General features: G+C 29.7%; 6 protein-coding genes across 6 annotated transcripts; 4 read left to right on the top strand and 2 right to left on the bottom strand.

The window, feature by feature from the left end:
• Window positions 1-1799: 1799 nt before the first annotated feature.
• On the bottom strand, window positions 1800-3509 carry GO595_000299 (uncharacterized protein; the record flags this gene model as incomplete). Its single annotated transcript, XM_067915955.1, has 1 exon — window positions 1800-3509. The coding sequence occupies one exon, from the start codon at window positions 3507-3509 to the stop codon at window positions 1800-1802; it is 1710 nt and encodes a 569-aa protein (XP_067779754.1).
• A 2251-nt stretch (window positions 3510-5760) lies between these two features.
• GO595_000298 (uncharacterized protein) lies at window positions 5761-6531 on the top strand (the record flags this gene model as incomplete). Its single annotated transcript, XM_067915944.1, has 1 exon — window positions 5761-6531. One exon carries the CDS (start codon window positions 5761-5763, stop codon window positions 6529-6531), a length of 771 nt encoding a protein of 256 aa, XP_067779753.1.
• A 726-nt stretch (window positions 6532-7257) lies between these two features.
• Window positions 7258-8223, bottom strand: GO595_000297 (Autophagy-related protein 18a; the record flags this gene model as incomplete). Its single annotated transcript, XM_067915933.1, has 1 exon — window positions 7258-8223. The coding sequence occupies one exon, from the start codon at window positions 8221-8223 to the stop codon at window positions 7258-7260; it is 966 nt and encodes a 321-aa protein (XP_067779752.1).
• Window positions 8224-9359: 1136 nt separating this feature from the next.
• On the top strand, window positions 9360-13376 carry GO595_000296 (uncharacterized protein; the record flags this gene model as incomplete). The annotated part of the gene is made up of 2 exons (XM_067915922.1): window positions 9360-10458; window positions 12085-13376. The coding sequence occupies 2 exons, from the start codon at window positions 9360-9362 to the stop codon at window positions 13374-13376; spliced, it is 2391 nt and encodes a 796-aa protein (XP_067779751.1).
• A 4159-nt stretch (window positions 13377-17535) lies between these two features.
• Window positions 17536-18789, top strand: GO595_000295 (uncharacterized protein; the record flags this gene model as incomplete). Its single annotated transcript, XM_067915911.1, has 1 exon — window positions 17536-18789. One exon carries the CDS (start codon window positions 17536-17538, stop codon window positions 18787-18789), a length of 1254 nt encoding a protein of 417 aa, XP_067779750.1.
• Window positions 18790-18875: 86 nt separating this feature from the next.
• GO595_000294 (uncharacterized protein) lies at window positions 18876-19940 on the top strand (the record flags this gene model as incomplete). The annotated part of the gene is made up of 1 exon (XM_067915900.1): window positions 18876-19940. One exon carries the CDS (start codon window positions 18876-18878, stop codon window positions 19938-19940), a length of 1065 nt encoding a protein of 354 aa, XP_067779749.1.
• Between the last annotated feature and the right edge of the window lie 2764 nt (window positions 19941-22704).

Genomic DNA, 22704 nt, shown 5'->3' with positions numbered 1-22704 from the left:
CGAATAATGACATTCTAAGTCAGGCGAAAACCACTTTAAAAAGTCAGTCTTGATTTCTTCTGTTGGTAAATCGAAGAAGATTCCTCGTTTATTTTCAGCTAAATACTTCCACGACCTTATTATTTGAGTAAAAGCTTTGTTTTTCTCTTCATTTGGGAAGTTATCAATTTTTCCTCTGAAATAATCAATTAATGTTGTTATAGAATCAAAAATTTCGGGATTAATTTGTTTCTGGATATGATTATCTTTAACAGAAAGAAATATTGATGTGAATTTTTGAATCCAATGAGCCCGAAATGTGGAACTTTTCGAGATATAAAAATCAATTAACGGATTAAAACGATTCAGAAAATTGAGAGTAAAACCGTCGGACGATGAGAGCTGAATTAAAACGGATTTGTCTTTAGACGTGCTTACATCGAATTTCACTAAGTCCATTGAGCCAATCACTAATGAGAATATTGTACGTGCTGCGTTGCTAAGTTTTTTATCCTTAGCAAGCTTGTAAAGTTCAAGAATATCACTTGTGCTGAGGGTATTTTCTGTGTTCTGCGCATTTGACACGTTTGGTATGCTTTGGGCAGTTATGTATGAATCATTAGAAAAAATTTTTGATAATTGTATTAATAGAGTAATTAAATATTGTTCATTTTCTTGAAGTTTTTTACTTTCTATAAGCTTTTTGATCTGGTAAAAATAAAAATTAAATGCTGTGCCAGAAATTGATGAATTTTCATTTCTTGATTGAAAATCTTTTATTGTGAGAGCATACTCATAAAAATTGAGAACCCAGCTAAAATGCTCGGGTTTTATATCTTGATATTCGCTTTTTGCTAAATCTGATACAATCAAATAAGACATTTTCTCTTGATCGGCTTTCGAAAATTTGGATAGAGGAGGATTTGGATCGCATATAATATCAAGTGTGGTAGGGTTTATCTGCAAATTTCCATTAACTTCTTCTTTTGCTTCGGTTTTATCTTTTGCTTCCATCCTTGGATTTGTATCGTTGTTTTTCAAAAATTGTAAATTCGATTTTCTTAATTAAAAAAAAACGACTTTTCAAATGACCGATAGCATAACTGAATGACATCTCAGGGGCAGTCCATGTGAGGTGAAAAACTGACTTTTAAAACAAAAAGAATTCAAATTTCTCAACATCTATTCCATAGATTACCAAATAAAAAAAAAATGATATCCATTGTAAGTTAATCTTAAATATGATGTATCATAAAAATATATGAATTTTTATTATAATTGATTATTTTTATCTCTTTAATATTTTTTTCGTATAAATAACAAAGGAAATGATGAGGGTTATTACTTTTTTATACAAAAATGGAATTATTTTTCGAGACATGTTAAAAGAAAGAAATTAAAGAAAATATCCCTAAAATTATTTAGAATATATCACAAGATTTGTAGTTAAATTTTCCTCGAAACTCAAGACTTAGATGGTCAGCTGGGCGATTAATTTTAATGGTGTTAATGAATTAAATCATTTGCATTATTGAGATTCATTGATATGAAATGATATTTAAGTTTTCATTCCATCTATGAATAAATTTTTAACAAGAGCTCTTGTTAATCTGAAAATATTTATATCGATATAATAAAGATCTTTTTCAATATTTTAATCTTTAAAACAGTTCCTTGTCATATGTTATAGAATTTCTATACAAAATAATCTTTAGAAATTTATTCTATATCTAATTAAACAAAATTAGGATATTGATTTTCTTTTACTTATCCACTTAATGTTTGCGAAACTTTCAAGGAAAACAAAATTAATCATTTAATTAATTCTGATAAAATTTATCTTCGAGAGACTCCAGCCCGAGCCCCTTGAGGTAATTGGGCAGGTTTTCTTCATGGTATATATCTATTAAGTCCTTCATATTTGAAGAGAGCTCAGAATGAATCACCTCAACATTCAATGGTTTACACTTTTCCTTATAGTCGTTGATTGACTTTTCGATTTTTGTTCCTTTTTCAACAGTAAAGTTGCCATCTCTGCTTATTACATATATAGATGGGAAGCACTTGACAACATAGATCTTACTTTCATCAAGATCTTCATTACTAATTGAATGCGCACATAATAGCATGTTATCTGCATTTTCCCAAACTTCGACTAGGAATGAAAACAACGAATTGGTAGATGCGGGCGATGCTAAGTTTATTAGCACGCACATTGTGAATCTTTCCCAAAATGAGATTGATATGACCTTATGAGATTTGTAAAAGAATCCAAGTTTGACAAGATCGATGAAGTGCTCGTTGGACAAAATCAATTGTCCAAAGTCTTTAATCTTATCTTCGACATATAAAACCGTTTTGTTAAATTGAAGTTTTTGTGATTGTTTCATCCAAGAATAAAGTAATAATGATGGAGATACTTCTTGAAGTAAGTCATCTGGCTCACGACTAATTTGAAATTCCTGGTTAATGATTCTTAATTGTCTGCTGAATCTATGTGTTTTGTTGTTGTATTTTGTATACTTTACAATAAATTGAAAGGTTTGCGAAAGATTTTGCTGATCTTCTTCAGGGAGAGTGACAGTGTATGAAATCGCGGATTCGGTGGATGGGAAGACAGGAAAACGGGCAAGAGTGTGATATGATTGGGATGCCATATATTGGATTGGGAGAAACTCTAATTTGTAGTTTTCACTACTATTGGCTTGAATACGAAGATCATAGGCAAAGTCACGATCAAGATCTTCCTTCATATTGATGGGTAATTCGCTGAGGGTCATGAATGGATGATATACTTTGGTAAGACCTGGAGCAGAATTTATGAGCGGAGTGATCTTGTCGTTGATTGGTGAATAGCCAGAGGAACCAATGATGTTCAAATCAATTCTGATCTTTCGCTTTTGTTGCGATTTCAAAAATGATTCTAAACCTGTAATGTCATCGGTTTGTTGTGGTTCATCCATTATAACAATACACCAGCACGGTTCATTAAGAGTTGGAAGAATCGATTCTAAGGATTTTTGAACAGTTTCAATTGAAATTAAATTATCGGGAAATTGTATAGTATCCCATTGCTCCAATGCTTGCCGTGTTGAGGGAAAACTATAATTGTTCGTTTGGTCTGTACATGTAGCAATCGTAATTTGCGAATTTGATGGAAGATAGTTTAAATAATCTTTGACTGTTGAAGAAATCCCTTCTTCATTCGTTAGCACAATGATTGCTCGAGATAAGTCAGCAGACCATTCATCTTGAGAAATTTCAATAATATCGGTTTTAAGAATATCGGAAGGAAGGAGCTTTTCAGAGCGCATTTCAGTACCACAAATAGCGCACTTCCATGAGTCTGCAGTGCGTTTGCATTTAGAACAAAAATAAGCTTTACAATGACAGCATTGCGGAATCTGATTTAACCTTCTTGTAAAAACAAAGCTTTCTTTAGCCATTGGTTGAACATATACTGTTAAAGGCAAAACTTTGTTGTTGACAACAGATTGACTTGATGGAAAGAGGTGACAAGTTGAAAGCATTGCCGTTTTGACCGCCAGTTTTAAATTAAAAGTGTCAATTTAAATATATGTCACTTTCCTTATTTTAGTGGCCGTTTATATGTTTCAAACAAAATTAGCTAACATCTTTATCATTTCGGTGTACACAACTCAAAGAGTAAATTAAAGAAATTTATTTATAAATTATATGATATCAGTTATTTTCATATTTCTTAATATTTGTTCTAACTTTTAGCACATCAATTTGTTCTGAAAAAGAATTTAGCATTTTCCCAATTTGATCCTGAAAATCCAGTTTTACAGATTAAAAAAATCCAAATTTTTTTTATAATGTTGGCCTTCAGAAATAATTTGCTTGATCAAATGATATCTCTTTAAACAATTAATATAAAATAGTTTTTTAAATTAAATATTAAACTATGAAACTAATATATTATATTAATACATTTTATTGTTGATTTTTACTAGAATCCACAAGAGCAAGATATCAGAATGTGTACTTTTTAAACCAGCTTTTGTATATTTTGAGCACTTGAATATATGCTAAAAAGCTACAAATATCTCACAATGTTTTTGGAAACAAAGATTATATACTTTTTATATATTTGATATTCGAAGGTCTCGTAGCTCAGTCGGTAGAGCGTTGTGCTGATAACGCAAAGGTCTAGGGTTCAAGTCCCTGCGGGACCATTTTTTCTTTTTTTGATCAGAAAATGATCTAAAAAAATTAACATTTTAAAATGCAAACGTGTGTTTATGGTTTTAATCAATTTTATTTTCTTTATAATGATTTCGAAATGCATACATTAGTGCTGTTTGAGTTATTTCAAATTTTTTCCAAATTTTATTTTGAAATATCAATTAATTAAAATTAATTTTAAACAAAAAATATTTAAACCTTTATAAATGTCAATTCCACCATGAACAAGAAGCAACTTCACAATGTTTTTATTACCCTTTTGAGATGCAAAAAAAACGTTGCTTGGAACAATGAAAGCAATTTCCCCAATATTTTCTTGGGGAAACAGAAATTATTCATTTATGCGAGCAAAATCATTCATCATTTTATGATGCATGTGCAACAGCAATTCAACTCCATAAAAATGATATCTTTCATTATATTTATGAAAATAAATTAGAAATGAATGTATTAAAAAATTTAGGGAAGGTATGTATTTTATATCATAACTATGAAATTTTCGCATTTTTGCAAGAGGAAGGAATGGAGATTAATAAATCCATTATTAATGAAGCAGCAAAAGTTGGAAATATTTTTCTTGTAATATATTTCCTTAAATCGAATCAAATTCCAAAAAATATTTTAGTTTTCGCTTCAGAATCCAGAAATATTGAACTTGTTAAATATATTTTACAACAAAAAGGAATTGATATTAATGCTAAAGATATTTATTTGTTTTGTTTAAAATTTATTTTAATAATTTATTATTTCAAAATAATATTTGGAAATTATTTAAATTATTTATGACAGCACTTATTAAAGCATCTTGGAATGGTTATACAGAAATAGTTAAATTACTTGTTGAACAAGAAGGAATTGATATTAATGATAAAGATATTTATTTGTTTTATTTGATATTTGTTTTAATATTTTGAAATTTCAAAATAATATTTGGAAATTATTGAAATTATTTGATACAGCACTTATTTGTGCATCTTCAAATGGTTATACAGAAATCGTTAAATTACTTCTTGAACAAAAAGGAATTGATATTAATGCTAAAGATATTTATTTGTATTATTTAAAATTTATTTTAATAATTTGATATTTCAAAATAATATTTGGAAATTATTTAAATTATTTGATACAGCACTTATTTGTGCATCTTCAAATGGTCATACAGAAATAGTTAAATTACTTCTTGAACAAGAAGGAATTGATATTAATGCTAAAAATATTTATTTGTTTTATTTAATATTTATTTTAATAATTTTATATTTCAAAATAATATTTGGAAATTATTTAAATTATTTTGGACATCACTCATTTCAGCATCTTTAAATGGTCATACAGAAATAGTGAGCATTGATTTCAATCTCTTCTTGTAATGAATTAGTTTGAATTAAATTTAAGCATTACAATCTTCGGTTGCTAAAAAACTCACATGAAGCCGTTTATTTCAACTTTCATATCACTTTTGAAAGTAAAGTAATCAAAAACGAATTTCCAACAACCGTTAATATCATTCATGCGTTTAGAATAAAGTAATATACTTAACGGCCACTGATTGATTTTTGAAAATATCGAAAAAGCATGATCCCTCCAAGCCAATTGGATGAGGCAGAAACTATGCTTCCCAATGATGGCGAAGATGTTAATTCCATATTAGTACACATAAATCCAGATGAAATCGAACGAATCACACCCATTGCATTTTTAACAATAATCCAGAAAGGCGCAAAAACGCGGATTCCTCTTGAATCAGTTGATGCTCACGCCAAACAGTTTTTTGGAAAAATGCGAGAAATTCAAAGCAAGTCCAAGACTCCACCAAACGTTGGTGATGAGCTTCTTATACTCGCAGCATATGCATCATATCTTTCAAATGATCCGATTTTTCTTTTATTACATTGGGGCGTTGTCATTTTTGAAGATTCAAGTGTATGTTTAAATCCAAATCTTTTAGCAAATGTATTACAACTTGATCCCAAACTAATTTTAAAGTCACTTAAAATGAATAACTTTAACCTGCTTGAAGCAATTCCATTTGATTTCTTTTGTATCCTTAAAGATCTTGGGTTTATTGATTCATTAGAATTTTTAATGTTTACTATAAACCCAATTTGTTATTTATCGATATTTCTCACTGAGCATCAATCAGTAGTTCAGCCTTTTCCTTTGGAGTTGGTTGACTACTTAAATGATGCGAAAACCAAAATGCTCGAAATGACCCAAAGGGTGCGCCGCAAGTTCATAAGAAGAACGAAAATAGAAATAATGAAACAAATTAATGGCGAAAGTGCGAGCCAGGTACAGGAAGATGAGGAACATAATGACGAAGACTCAACTGACCTCGGCGATTAACAATGTTTGTATAAGTAAATTGTTTGAATTAAATACTTTTAAACTGTTTGTTTTTGTTAATCTAAAATTTTTCCAAAAGTTATATTTTTTGTGATTAATAAAAGGCTTACAAAATACCTAAGCTGCAAAAAATACATTTTCAAAAACAAATTATATATTTTAATCTTTGAAATAATAACGAAAGAAAAATATTATAGTTACCGGATATTTAAAATTGCTAAAGGCCAAAACTCGTGATGGAAGGAAAAGAGGCAGAATAAGCTCATAAAAACACATGCATACGACTACTTCACAGTGAGATTATGCTTAGTGATTTTTTAACAAATTTATGAAATGATAAATTGATTATGACTTAAGATTACTCATATATTCCAAAAAAAAACTCAAAATGAATAAACTCAAATAGTACAGTAATGCAATTTTGGTTAATATTTTTATTAAACTTTGAGAATTTTGGTGATTTTTTGTGTTTACTTTACCAAGAAATAGGGGTGACTATTACATTAAATTTTTATAAATGCCAAGAGATCATCAAGCAAAAGTTATATATCATATCATAAGAAAAGAAGACAGACATCACTTAAATCGGAAGTGTGCATTTTATCAAACAAACCAAATTTTTTTTCTCGAAATCAAAAAAATCAACTGAAGAATTATCACTAATTCGAATAACCATTAAATAGCTCATTTTTACTTATGCTTATGATAACACATTTGCCACTTTTATCATAACTCCAACTTCCGGTCGCATATTGGCACAACGAGACCTTTATCTATATCCAGCCTCAGCTGCTTGAACATGCCGTCATCTGTAATTCCGGTCAACACGAATCCGGCAATATCGAATTGGCAATGGAAGTCGACTCCCTTTGGCAAGTCATAGTTAAACTTCGAGCGAACAGATTTTATATTTTCTGTTTTCTCTCTTTCGGCAGGATTCGGGATCGAGAACACGTGCATCGTCCCGCGCTTCGTAGTGATGACCATACAGTTGGATAAATGATCAAACGCAATGCCGCTGATCTTTGCAGAGTGTATTCCGCGTTTAAATTTGGCAATTAACTTGAGTTCCAAAACCGACCACAAATATATCTTCTTGCCTTCACTAAGAACTGTGGCTAAAAGTTCGCCGCTTGAGTCAAATGAAAAAAAGGAAACTTTTTGGAACTGAACGGGAATGACTCCTAAGGTGTATCCGGGATCATGATAATCAGATATGATAAGATTATCGCCAGATGGTGAAGGAACTGCGCATAAATTAAGAGTGTTGGATTGAACGAGAGCTGCACAATGTTTGCCAGGAGTTGGATTAACAGATGTATATATGATTTCAAAATCACAACAATCATAGAAATCAATGTATTCGCCATGTACTACTACTAGACAGTCAGATCGGAAAATTAGAAAATCAATGTCGCACTCAAAGTCTATGAGACGTATAACTTTGTCATGCTTGCAATCCCAGAGAATTAATGTAGATTTCTTAAAGCCACCAAGTGAGTCATCACCTGAAGCAGCAACTAAGTTGGAATCACTAAGAATTGAAAGACAATTTGCTCCACCACCTGGAAACTTGGCTTCATAAACAACAACACCACTTGAACATTCATATATGATGAATCCACTAGGAATAGCAAGGCCAATTTGCTCATTTCTTTGGTCAAATGAAAAACTTCTAATTTTTGGTGGCATATGGAGAAAAATATTTCATTTCACATGACGCTTTGCAGGTTTTTTTGTAAAAAATAAACGTTTCCCCCAGTTATTTGACAATGATTTCAATTGAACGATAAGTGAGCACATACTTTCAATACATAACCTCTACGATACTTATCGTGCTAAAGGATGGCAGTTTATTTTACTAAATGAGGATTGCTGGGATTCCACGTCCTCCTTCAAAAATAAAACAGATACAACACTATTTCTTTCGAATTTTCATGCCACTTTTTATTACTAGTTTTATTTTTGTTTTTGCATACCAAATTTTTTCATTTTCAATCATTCCATTATTTTCAAGTCAAATTCATAAATATAAAATACTTGGGCTTTTCTTGCTTTTGTTAATTTTTCTTGCAGTTTTAATGATTTTAATTTCATTGTTTTTAACAATTTTAAGAGATCCAGGATCTACAGAATTAATGATAAAACGACGACCAGATAAGCTAACCCCAGAATTTTTAGAACAATTTCCTTGCTGCGAACGTTGTGGACTTCCAAAACCTCAACGTGCTCATCATTGTTCTGTGTGTAATAAATGCCATCTTAGAATGGACCATCATTGTCCAGCCGTTGGAACATGCATTGCTCTTCGAAATCAACGTCCGTTTCTTGTTACAATTAATTGGGGAACTTCAGCATCACTTTTTGGTGGTATAATTTCAATCATAACATATTTCGTTAAATCAACATCTGGAATAAATGAAATTAGTACAGGAATAGCATTAATCATAACATCGTTAATGTTGAGTTATTTTTATTCAGTCGAATTCAATCATGTTAAAAATAATGAAACAACACTTGAGGAAATTTTTGGGTGTAAAGAAGATTATGATTTAGGTGAGTATGAAAACATAAGACAAATTTATGGAATTGGAGCATTTAGATTCTATAATCCTTTTCCAATTCCAAAATTAACCGGATTCGAATGGTCTTTCCCAGATTACAGATACTCACCAACAAATAATTCAGGAATGATCCCACATGAAGACTTCCAAACAATCAACGAAAGCATTTAATTTATTAAATTATTAAAATACATCTGGCTAACGTTCTCGGTCTATCGTTCGTAAATAAAGTTCTCATTCTATCGTCATTAGAACGGTTTTTGGATGTGGGAGGGTGAAAAAACAACATCACTCCCACGAACAAGAAAAGACTTCACGGTCACAAGTAGCAATGGTCAGATATTTTTTGTTAAACCAGGAAAAGCATTTTTACTTACGGATGGCAATTTTGTAAAATCAAGATTTGTCTCAAAACTCAATGGTAAAATTGCAAGATCAGTAGTTTCACCTTGTGGAAGTAGTTCTCTTCACTTACCAAAATCAAGTCCATATCTTTCATTTCATAAAAATCGAGTTAGTGCTAAAGAAAAAAATGGACAAAAGAATGAAAGCTCAATTGTTGTTACAATTCCTTTACCTGGTAACTCAGGCTTAGCTGTTTCAGATTCCTCAACAAATGCTTATCTTCCCACAGGTGATTCAGTTCTTATAACTGAACCAATTCAAAAACTTTCAGGCAAATCCACACCATCACTTAGTGATCATGTTCAAGGGATAGCTATTAGTGAAGATTGTAATGTAATTGCAATATCCATTGACCAAGAATTTTGGATATGGCAACAATATCCCGAAGAAACCAAAGGCATTGGATATTGGACAGACCTTACATCCAATCATCAGTTCTCAACCAACGCACACATTACGTCACCAGTGAACTCAAAACACATCACTCACGGTTACATGAAACCGTCGCAGCCGTTTACTCTCCATCCCTCTATCGGCCCAGCTATTCCACAAGGATGTGCTATTACATATCAAGACGTATGTTTATTTAGTAATGCTGATGAAGGTTGTGGTGTATGTTGTCTTACGGCTTATCTTCCTCCATGTATGCCATTTAATGAATTAAATATTTTTGTTTCAGTATGCAAATTTAAAGGACAAACTCCAACTTATGAACGCTCATCTGTTCAACTTCCAATTGTAGAAGGTGAAGGAAATCCATGTGCATGGTGGAGCATTGATTGTAAGTTTTTAGTTATAGCTGTTTCACAATCACTTGTTATACTCACACGATATTTACGAGTTGTTAAAGTTATTCCACTTACAAAGATATTTCCAGGTGATTCTCCAACAGTAGCAAGTGTTGCATGGTCATCGAATGGAGAATTTTTTATCATTACCTCAATTCAAGGAAATATTAGTGCGGTAGCAAGATGTGGGAAAAGCTTAAAACATTCCTTATGTTCATTATCCCCATTTACAAATAAAGATGTGCCATTAATGGCATCAGCTGATTCAAAAGATCCATTTCGATTTGTAATCTATACAAAAGGCAAAATGCGAATTTTAAAGATAGAGAATGATTCAATTCCATTGAATCTTCAAACCATGATTTCACTTCAGTTTCCACATCAAAGTGTCTCAAAACTATTTGATGCAACGGTTAAAAGCATATTAGAAAATGGCGTTTCAGACCCATATAAATTGTGTGAGTTATTATATCTAACCGATTTTTTTCATATATTTCAATATTATAGTCCGTTAAGATATGTATTAATACAAATGTTTGAAGAAGGCTCAAAATTAGCATATGAAAACCAACAATATATTTTTTCTTATTTTATAATTCGATGTATATATCGATTAACAAATCATGATGTCGAAATATATGATGAAATCATTGAACGACTTTCATGGTCAACTAATTCGCGTGACAAATATTTAATGAAAATTCTTATTGATGAACTTAATCATTTAGATTATACTGTAACGAACAAGTTACTAATGAAAAACATTAAACATTATTCATTAAATGATGAAGATAAAGAAGAATTAAAAACATATAAATTGCCACATCATTGTCGCGATGTAAATTTAGACACATTACTTCCGTCATTAAAATCATTTTTATATAAATCGAACTCTGATAAACTATTGGAGTTAGATTTAGATATGAATTTGTTACTGAAACTAATGATAAACTTAGGCCAATTCCAAAAAGCATTGGAATTAATACAGCATCCATCGATTACGAAAGAAATCGTCGAAATTTACGATGATATAACTAAAGTGTATAACAATGATATTGTAGCATTATATAACTCATTAATTCATTGTATTTCTATTTCGCCTAATGATGAAATACTTTTGAGATATAAATGCATTAAATGTATTAATAAAATAATAAAATCGAAAATTAGAGAATTTAAACCAAATAATAAATATCAAAGTATATCAAACATAATAAATCTTGAAGAAACAATCGAATTATTGGCACCGGAAACTATCGATGAAGTTAATGATATTGCAACAATATTCGGAATTGGATTTTGTACAATCGATTATATAAATTGTTCGAAGTTCTTTAATAATAAAATTAATGAAATTCCACAACAATTAAGTAACGAAGTGATAAAACTTTTTAGTTACTTATGGTTTATTAGATGGAGATATTTAACTATAAAAGAAACTAATAAATTAAAAAGACCCAATAATACAACATTACGTTTGTTGGTATTCCCCGAATTCATTGATATAAATTTGGCGAAAAAACAAATTAACGAAATTTCAATGAACAATTTCATGAACGACGTTTATATACTTTATATGAAAAGTGACAATCCATCGTTTATTGACGATCCGTTTTTTAACGATTTTTGTGTTGAATGCTCGAAAAAAATTTTACCAAGAACTTTATCAAGAATTAATTCATTTGTTATGAAGTTGTTTGATGATGAAAATATAATTCCAAAATCAAATTTGTTGTTTGCGGCAATTGTATCACATTTGATTCCATGGTTGAGATGTGGTATACCAAGAGCTTTAGTGGGTTATGACTGTGGCGAATTTGTTCCTAAGGAATTACTAGATTTTGAAGAATTTATAATTCCTGAAAAACAAATTCCAAAAATGGAAATTCAAAATAATGAAATATTTAATGAAGAAGAGGAAATTAAAGAACAAACTAATTCTGGAATTAGTAATAATGAAATCATTGAAGAAGAGGAAGAAGAAGAAATTAAAGAAAAAGTTCCAAAAAAGAAAATTAAGAAAACTAAAGAAACAAAGAAAAAATACGTTAAGCCTAAAGAAAAAGTTAAAAATAAAACAAAAATTCGAATTAAGCCAAAAAGTGAAGTGAAACCGAATTTACGGTTATTAACGGTCGATCCGCCAAAAGTGGCACCGCAGACGTTTAATTTCACACCGCATATTCCACAACCACAAGCATATGTACAATTGCCTATACAAATTCCTATGTTTTATCCTCAAGAGCAAACTCAAACAAATAATAAATCACTTTGGGATATCACTCCTGATGATTTCCCTGTTAGAGATAATCTAAATGAAAACAATAATGATGAAAAAGTTGAAGAAAAAGAAAAAGAAATTGAAGTAGTCGAAGAAAAATTACCTGAATCAATTAAGAAAAAGAATGTTCCTGATAAAAAAGTCAAAAAAGAGATTAAACCTGAAAAACCGATTTTGCAAGTTCAAAAATTGGCATCGTTTTCAGAAGATGATAAACCTGTCAAAGAGGAAAAGGAGAAAAGTGTCAAAAATAGGGTACCCGTTGTTATCGTTTCCAGGAAAACCGAAAAACCGAAAATTGACGAAATGAGTCTATCGTTTTCTTCTGAATTATCAGAACTCTCGCTTCAAGAACCAAGAAAAAGAGTTAGGCCTCCTGTTAATCCTTTCCCATTAGATGACATGTTATATAAAAGAGTTGGACACCTTTTGGATGAGGTAAAAGCATCACCTGAAGCGCCAGATCTTCCAGATGTACCAAAATTTGTTCCTCCTCCAGTGTATGATATTCCAAATGTCGACAAATATCGACACAAGGATAGTTCTGATTCATATGCACCAAGTTCTTTTCAATCTAGAAGTAGTCATCAAAGTATAAATACAAAAATTAAAAGAGATAATACAGAAACTCATAGACCATTCGAACAGAAAGTAGGGAATGAAATTCCACAACCAGATTGGAAACCAAACGTTGTTCCATTAAGAAATCCAATCATATTAGGAACTAATGAAATTAAAAGAAAGAATGATAAACCTCAAAACGCATATTTGCAGCTAAAAGAAATCGAACCAACAAAGAAAAAATAGTTTGTAATAAATAGATTTGTTTTTTTTGTATTTTGTATTATTAAACGTTCTCCTGTCCTGATGTTACAATACAAAAAAAGTTTCAACTTCCCGAAAATCAGAAAGAAAATTGGATTTATAAAAACTGAAACTGATGACGAAGTATTCTTTGGTGATCAAAATTTTCAAATTTTTTTTCCTCAAAATGATATTCAAATAATTGAACAGATATATTTAATAGATTCTTTTATTAACTTTGTTGTTCAAAACAACAACCAAATTCCTGATATATTTTTAACAGATCAATCTTTTTTTCTGAACTTAATTAATACAATTCAAAATATAGCCTTTGAAGATGAAGTAAATGACGTAATTTTAAGTAAATTTATTTATGCTATTTCCCTTTTTTCCATACCAAATAATTTTCGTCTTGATTTTTTTCCCCAATCTACAGTTGATTTACTATTACAAATTTTTATTGGTCCATTTTCAACATCATCTTTTTATTCATTTGAAATTCTTATGAATTTATGTAACAATAATCAAATCCTTGAATATTTTCAAACACGAATTGAATTTTTACTTGGGCATAATTCCAATATTTTAAGTCTAAAATTTGTTTCATACATTTCGCAGAGTATTACTGACATAAACATCATACAAATTGTCTTACAAACACTTATTCAGAAACTTTTTCATTGTTTACCATCTGAAGAAACATTAATTCTTTCATTTGTAAGTCGAAACATTTCCAAATCGAAACTTTTTTTAGAAGTTTTTGTTTCAACTGAATCATTTGTATATTTTCCTAAATATTTATATTCGTTATCAGTTGAAACTGTTACTTCTGTATTAAAAATAATTTATAATATTTCACTTGCAAATGATTTCATAGAAATTATTTGTAACAAAGAAATAATTTTTGGTATTAATATAATAATACATAATACATATAAAAAAAATTTAATTTTATGTTTTAGAATACTTTCAAGTTTATTTAAATATTGGGATAATTCGTTTTTATATTTGAGCAGAACGAAAATTATTTCAATTTTATGCGATTTTGCTTTTGATTCTGTGTATGTTGTTAAATATGAGGCGTGTTTAACTTTAGCAGAAATGATTTTGAACACTAAAGATAAAGAAATAATTCAAAGCCTTTATGACAATAAATGTATTTCTGCTTTTATCGATTTTGTGAATGTAATTATGGATGAAAAATTGGATAAAATATTAAATGCTTTGAACATGTTCGTTGATGTATTTCCGGAATTGGTAAATGACGAATTCGAATTAATTTTGGAGAACTTAAAAATAATTATAAACGAAATAGAAAATCCATCAAATGAAATAGCTACGATTTTATATGAAAAAATTAGCGAAAAACTTGAAACGCAAGAAATTTAAATTTGTTATTAAAATATTAGAAATATTATGACCTTTTTTTTTTAATATATTTTTAATGAAAACTTTTTTTGATGGATTTTATTTGCGTTTCTTTTTTTGTCAATATTGACATTGTTATGTTAATTTTTTATAAAAAATTTATTTAAAAATGTACTTGATCAAGTTAATTTGAATTAGAAAATGTATTCGATTTAGTGAATGTTGGTGTTGGCGGGAGACATTCAGCAATTGCTTCTTTTGATGTGTCTAAATTTCCTATTTATATGATAACAAATTATATAATATTGAAACAATTTTTAAACTATAAACATTGATAGAATTGTTAAATATACATTACTATATATATATACATTTTTTTTCTTTAAAAAACAAAAATATGTTATTAATACGCAAAATTTATTAAACAAATAATATAACAAAACGCTTCTATTCAATGTCACACTTATTATTTTTGCTATATGAATTTTTCTTCTTTAAAATCATTTGCAAATGGATCTTCTTCAATAATGAAATATCATGTCGACATGATATCCCAGTTGCAAATGTATTTGTCGTTTCATTTTCATTTTGTTCCGAATTTATGTTTTCATCAATTTCTTCTTTTTTATTTCGAATATATACAAATAATATAATTAGTAATGAAACAATAATAATCACTACGACAACGACGCAAACAATTATAATAATTATTATTGTATTGTTAATATTTGCCTGAAATTTATTTACTTTTATATATGTAAAGAAATTGGAATAATAATTGTAATATGCTGTATATACAATAATTGTGTAATCGTAGCACATAAATTCTGTCTCAATGTATTTATATGAAGAATTTATATAAAATAATAAAAGTGTTTTCATTTGTGTTTCAGAAATAGTTAATGTTAATGTGATTGAGAGAGTATGAGTAAATGAACATGTAAAAGTTATTGTTAAATCACTTTGAAGTGTTTCAGAAAATGAATTTATATATAAAAGTGTATTTGTCTTTGTAAATGTATTTGATTTCGTAAATGTATCTGACTTTATAAGTGTATTATAATTTGTTAATGTATTTGATCTAGTTAAAATGTTAGAATTAGAAAATGTATTTGACTTCGAAAATATATTCGATTCAGTGAATGTTGGTGTTGGCGGGAGACATTCAGCAATTGTTTCTCTTGATATGTCTAAATTACCAAATGTATCTTGTTGATAATTTTCTAATGTCATAACGACTGCTGTAACATTACGAAAAGCATCGCTTCCTATTTCTGGTTCCGATTCTCCATAATAATAAATACATTTTAATTTCAAACAATCATAAAATGCATTTGAATGAATTGTTTTTACATTTTTTCCGATAGTATTTGTTTCCAAATGACACAAAGCAAATGCACTTTGTGAAATTAAAGTTACGGAATTTGGTATTGAAAATGTTTTTCTTTCATTTCCTATCGGATAACTAATAAGTAGTTTGATTTCTTTATCATATAAAACTCCATCATTTCCATCATTAGAAAAAAATGAACTTTCTTCATTTATAGAAATGAATGAAATATTTGTACAACCATAAAAAGGATTGTATCCAATCGAAGAAACTGATTTTGGGATTGTTATATTTAATACACTAATACAATTACAAAGTAAATAATTTCCAATTGTTCTTAATCCTTCTTCAAATATAACATTTTCGAGTTTAATACATGAATTAAAGACATAATCGCCAAAATTGGTGATTGAACTTGGAATTGATATACTTGTTAATGAATTGCAATATTCAAATGCATAAGAACCGATCGAATTCACTTTTCCTTCAAAATTTATTGTTACTAAATCTGAATAACAAGATAATGAATAACTTTCAATTGATGTAACCATAACAGGAGTTGCAAATTCCGCTTTTTGTATTCCTGGTGGACAGCAAATGATTTTAGTCTGATTTTTAGAATAAAGAATTCCATTATCATCAATTTTGAAATTTAAATTTTCTTCATTTACTTCAATACATTTAAGGTTTTCACATGATGAAAACGCGCTGCCTTAAATCAAATGAACAGATTTTGGAATTGCGAATTTTGTTATTGAAGAACAATTTGCATATGCAAAATGCTCCAATTATTTCTAATGATTTGCCAAATGTAAATGTTCCCAATTTAGAACAGAATTCAAATGCGCAATATTCAATTCTTATCAAACCTTTTTAATTTATAACTTTTGTTGAACATAAATAAAATGCCGATTCTCCAATTGTGTTTCCAACAAAAAATTTGAAAGCAATTCAGATGTTATTGAATTTCGGTAATGTTACCAAAAGTACTTTCGTACAAAAAACACAACTATTGTGAAAATGTATTCGAGAGAGATTAATGCGTTATCATGGGGAAATGTATTTGTATGTTAAAAAAATTTTTATTAGCTTATGAAAAATATGAACATAATATGATTGTGGTTGACGATTTCGAATATTATTTTTTTACAATATCAAAAATGCATATTTGCGTATTTTTTTTTATTTATAGTGACAAAATATATAATCTCCAATTTTTAAGATAACACCATTAATTTCAATTATTTCCAGGTTTAGACATTCTTGAAATCCCCACATTCCAAGTGATATCACTGTATTTGGAATTGTAGGGTATTTTAAAGCGATGTATCATATAATATTAAAAAGTTGCTTATTTTTAGAGAAACAAAACATAGCTGATTAGAACTGTAATTTTTAAATACGTTTGTGTTCACTTCACATCAAGCTTCACATTTGAATTGTTTACATTTTTAACACAAGCCAATGCAATTACCATCCTACGATGAAATGCTTGTTGAATTTTGCGATTGCATTGTGTTACTTCAGAAGTATTCTAGTGGTGCTATTTACCCAATAGAAATTGTTCCATCAGATGATTTTCAAGATTTTTTTTTTCACATACAATTAAATTCATTTCCAAGTAACACAGAAATAACCGATGCAGTTTATGCATTCACAGTACCTAAGGATAGGTTATGTTACAGCTGGGTTTTTGTTTATGAAGAAAAACATTATTCAATTGTTTATGTTACTCACAAATTCATTCCGAAACTTTACTTTGATTTCATTCAAGATGCAATTAACAGCTATAACGATTGTAATCCTAAAGAACGTTTTGCTCTTTCATTTTCACTTATTCAAAGTTGGCGATTTAACAAGCCAACGAATATTCTCACAATGAATTCACCATCAAAACTTAATCAAGAAATATATCTACAATCCAAGTATCTTTGTTTTGAAGATTTTGATCCACTTGAAATATTTCCATATTCAAATCTTGTTGATCTCTGGAAAGCACTTATCACAGGTGCAGGAGTAATGATCATATCAGACACACCAGAAGATCTTTCTTATGGCGTTTTTGCTGCAATTTCATTATTATCACCATTACAATATCTTGATCCAATTTTAATTACAACGTCAAACCAAGACCCACGACTAAAGCATTGTGAAGATTACAGCATTGTTGGTATCACATCAAACATTAATAATGTTAGTTCACGAAAATATGGAATAACTATCATTGCAAAGAGAAAATCAGGGAAATCCCTGGATGAAACTGTCGAAAACATCCGGAAAAAGTCTAGGCTCCTAGCAGAGTTCATGATCTACATGATGGACTCCGCTTTGGTTGCAGATCCGTTCAATGACATTTTGGAGAATACGTTTACTGATACTGACACCACCGAATTCATCGGGAAGTACAACACTGGGGATATTGTGATCACAGATGAGGACGTGAAAAAATTCGCATGCACGAACACCATTAAAAAATGGAGATCTTCTATTATTTTCAGGAAATCATTTCGAAATAATTTTTTGGGAAGAGAACCTTTGGAAGTTTTGAAAGGAAAACCAAAGTCGAAATTATTGGAGATAAAGGAAAAATTACCGCTCATACAAAAAAAATTCGAAAAAGATGAACATGTGTTGGCTGTTCTAAAGACATATAAAAGAAATATAAGAAAATTAACAAGAAAGAATAGAGCATATGATCTTATTGAAGAAATGAAATAATTGTCTAGTCATATGAGTTTTTGTTGTTAGCAAAAATTTTGGTCATTAAATAAACGGTCGATTTATAGAACCAAAGTTCGAATTTAATGAGAAAAAGCTGCAGCATAGGAAAATCAACTTTCATACATCTCGATACAAGAAATCTTTCGCTTGATACGCCAAATGGAACAGGACCATTTCCTTTTGATTTTGAAGCAAATGACAAAATTCTCGATTTTTGGTTTGATCAAAGTCAAAGAACATTAAGATTGTTCACTACTGATGGCATCTGTGCCTTGATCGATTTAGAAACTTTTAAAACAGTAGATATGCATACAATTGAACAAACTTTTATTGCAGCTTCAATTTATCAGAAAAAAACTATTGCAATAGATAAAGATTATCATGCAAAGCTTTATGATTCAAAAGGAGAAGTCCTTGAAGATTATTCAAATTTCGAACCACAATTTAGATTTTGCTTATATACAAGTCAACTAAAAGTTCTTGCTGATTCTACTGACCTTATGATATTAAAGGCTGGACATTCTGAATGGAAACGGTCTAAATACAGAGATTTCTTCATCAAAAATCTCATCAATGTAAATCGTCAAATAGAGTTTGGCTTAATCACATCTCGCTACACACGTATATATTATAAGTCATCTCAACGAATTTTCAGGAATTGGGCATCAAAAACAAAATGTCTTATTCAGTGTCCATGTTCTCGCCATTTCTTTGCTCACCTGGACAGTGACGGAATCATGCGCGTTGGAGATGACAGTTCTGATTTTATTTTTCAAGAATCGGATGTATCTGGAATATGTTGGGAAATGGGAGTTCTTTGGGCACGGTCACTCGAAGGTGTTTGGCATGGAGTTGTTATGTCGTACAATGACCAATTATATGATTTAAGGACAGTTATGCTCTCACAGTTAGAACCGCCAATAGATCTCCAAGGGACTGGTCGAATTGTTCGAATCCTGGAAGCGTTTAAAGAACGACCAGCTATGTCAAAAGATATGATGATGTTTTTGCCACCTATTTCACAGAATATGACAGATGGAATTATTGTGGATGAAGCAAAATATTCTTTAGATGCCTACATCAAAAAGAGCGAGCAGATAAATGAAATTTTGGGTAAGTTAGAACTTGCTTTAAAAGATTCTAATTGATAAATAGATTGATTGAATATTGATCATAATCTTATTTTGTTTATAGGCAGATCCTACTTTAAAAATATTTTAATGTTTGCCCATGTAAATCGTACTTAATGTTAGGATGGATTTAACTGATCAATTTGACTATTGATTTTAACATGCACTGTGAATTTTTTCACTAATGAGCTCAAGCCCTCAAACACCAAGGAAAAGCATAACATCAAACATTCCAAATATTCTTAAAGGTGATATAAAACTTGTAGAATTTACAATGAAATTGCGTGATTGTGAGTTTATGGAATTTAAAGAATTTCTTGATATTAATACATCGACAATTTATGATTTGATGTATGCAATATCTAAACATCATGGAGGTTCTGTTGATCCAGATAAAGTTCAAATTTTCACAAAAGAATCAGAAACTGATTTTAAACCTATAACTGAAATATCTACAAAGCTGTCAAATCTAAACCAAACTGTTTTTTACTATGATTTTTCTCCATGCGAAGGAAGCCTTTTAACAATTCCAAACGAAAAAAGTTATAAATAAATTAAATGATTATTATTAAAAACTCATAATAACTTTCTAATAAATGTTTGTTTTTATAAGCTTTTGGTTATCTGATAATTTGATGAAAATATTGTGTAGAAAAATAGGAAATTAATTAATATTTGTTTTAAAAACAAATGAACACCAACTATTTTTGTTGCGGTGCCGGGACTTTCATCTTTGTTAGAAAATCTCGAATTTGTTTTTCAATTGTTGCTTGCAAATTTTTTGGAATCGCATTCATAGCATCTTCAATAATTGCATCTGTAATTCCTTCTGGTGTCATATCTTCGATGTTTCCTTGTTCCATTTCTTTATTACTAAGTTTTTTTACTTCATCCCTCCAATTTGATTCTGTAATTGCTTTCCTAATCATCTGCCTTAGATTATCAATCTCCTTTGCTGATTCTAGTGTTTTGTAGACCTCGTTTTGCCATTTATTTAACTCTTCTGTATCCTCTTCTTTGCTTTTCATTTTTAGGCCTCTCTTAATGAAATGTCACATGAAATATGGGAGTCAAGCCGATCAAAAGAAATGCAAAAATTGGCTGTAAGCATACTTCGATTCGATCAAAATATCAAAGAGGAAATAAAATCAAAAAATTTCAAACCAAAAACTATATATCGAAAAAGGAGCTAAATTTATTAATATCAGAAATCACGAACCAAAAGTTTCGGGATTTTTATCATCGAATTGATTATTATTAAAAAATTGGTAATTTGAGATCATTTTTTCTTTCACATAAAACTCTGTTTCATTAAAGCTATTTCTAAACCATTTGTGCTGCAGTGCTTCGCTAGCTGTTATCCGGTTGTGGTAGTCAAGGTTCAGCATTTGTATCATGAGGTCCTTTGCATCATCGGATATGTTTACATCGTTAATAACTTTTTCGATATTTAATGTCAAAATTTGTGCGAACATTTCATTTAGATTTGTTGCATTGAATGGTAGTCGTCCAGTTAAGCAATAAAAGAAAATTATTCCCGCAGCCCAAATATCGACCGAATAAGAATAATATTCATTTCGAATAATTTCAGGAGCCCAAAATTCACATGTGCCAAGCTGACCGAAACAGTAAGGCCTTTGAGGATTTATTTCGGTACTGAAAGCAAACCCTGTTAGATGAATTAATGGATTAGTTGCAGCATTTGAAATTAGAACATTTCCATGGTTAATATTACGGTGGACAAAGTTTAAATTGTGTATGTAATTGAGGGCACTTAAAATTTGATGCATTATTTGGCAAGCTTTTTTTTCATCAAAATACTGATTCTCTCTAACGCAGGAAAAAAGGTCCTCATGTTTTAGGTCAGTAACAATACCTAAATATTCACCGTCAGTGGATTTGATTGAATCAATCAAATTAACGACATATTTGCATGTTTTGAATTTGCTAAGAGCGTATAATTCATTTTGAAAGAAAGGTAGGAGGTTATCAGATTTTTTAAAAATTTTTATGGCATAATCTGGAGAAGCTTCAAAAACAGTAGCATAATTATCTCGTGAAAAGCTTAAGAAGGCCTTTTTGAAAACAATGACTTGTGTTACCATTTTGCTATTTACATATTCTTTTGTGATAATGTCGATAATGTCCTGCTGCATTCTTCAATACGGTTATTAATTCAAAAATAAATTTCAATGTCGACAGACCACTTTCACGGTTAAAAAAATCAAAACACAAATTTTGATATATATATACATTATTTGTGTTATTAAGGCGCTGTATTAAAAAAAACAGAAAGGACGTGATCTTAAGCACAAAACATGATGCAAAATCCAAGAAACAAACAAAAACCACTTTTTCGTTTCCCACAATTCATTATCGTACCATTGAAAAATATTATTTGAAAAATGAATGTCCAACGATCGATCGTTCATGCAATTTATTGAAGAACAATAAGAAAATGCATAATTTGGAATTAAAGCAATAAAAAATGGAATTTCAATATTTATGAATGAAGGGCACTGTCTAAATGCATAATTTCCAATCGTTGTTATTTCTCCAAGGAATTTACGACAATTGTCACTTTTTTGTTTTTTCTGAAATTGTTGTTTGCATTTTGACAAATGGGAAACAATTTTAGCGATGCACAATCCTCTCAACCAAATCCTTCAGACAGTAGCCCCTCAATCAAATGTAGTTTTATACTAGAATTACTTGAAAGTATCATTTTTAAATTAAACGAAGATAATATCAATAGTTCTGTTGTAAAAACAATGGATTTAGC

This window comes from Histomonas meleagridis, assembly GCF_020186115.1.
Source record: "Histomonas meleagridis strain 2922-C6/04-10x chromosome Unknown contig_1, whole genome shotgun sequence".
Classification (NCBI taxonomy): Eukaryota; Parabasalia; order Tritrichomonadida; family Dientamoebidae; genus Histomonas; species Histomonas meleagridis.
This window is presented reverse-complemented; position numbering and strand designations above follow the sequence as displayed.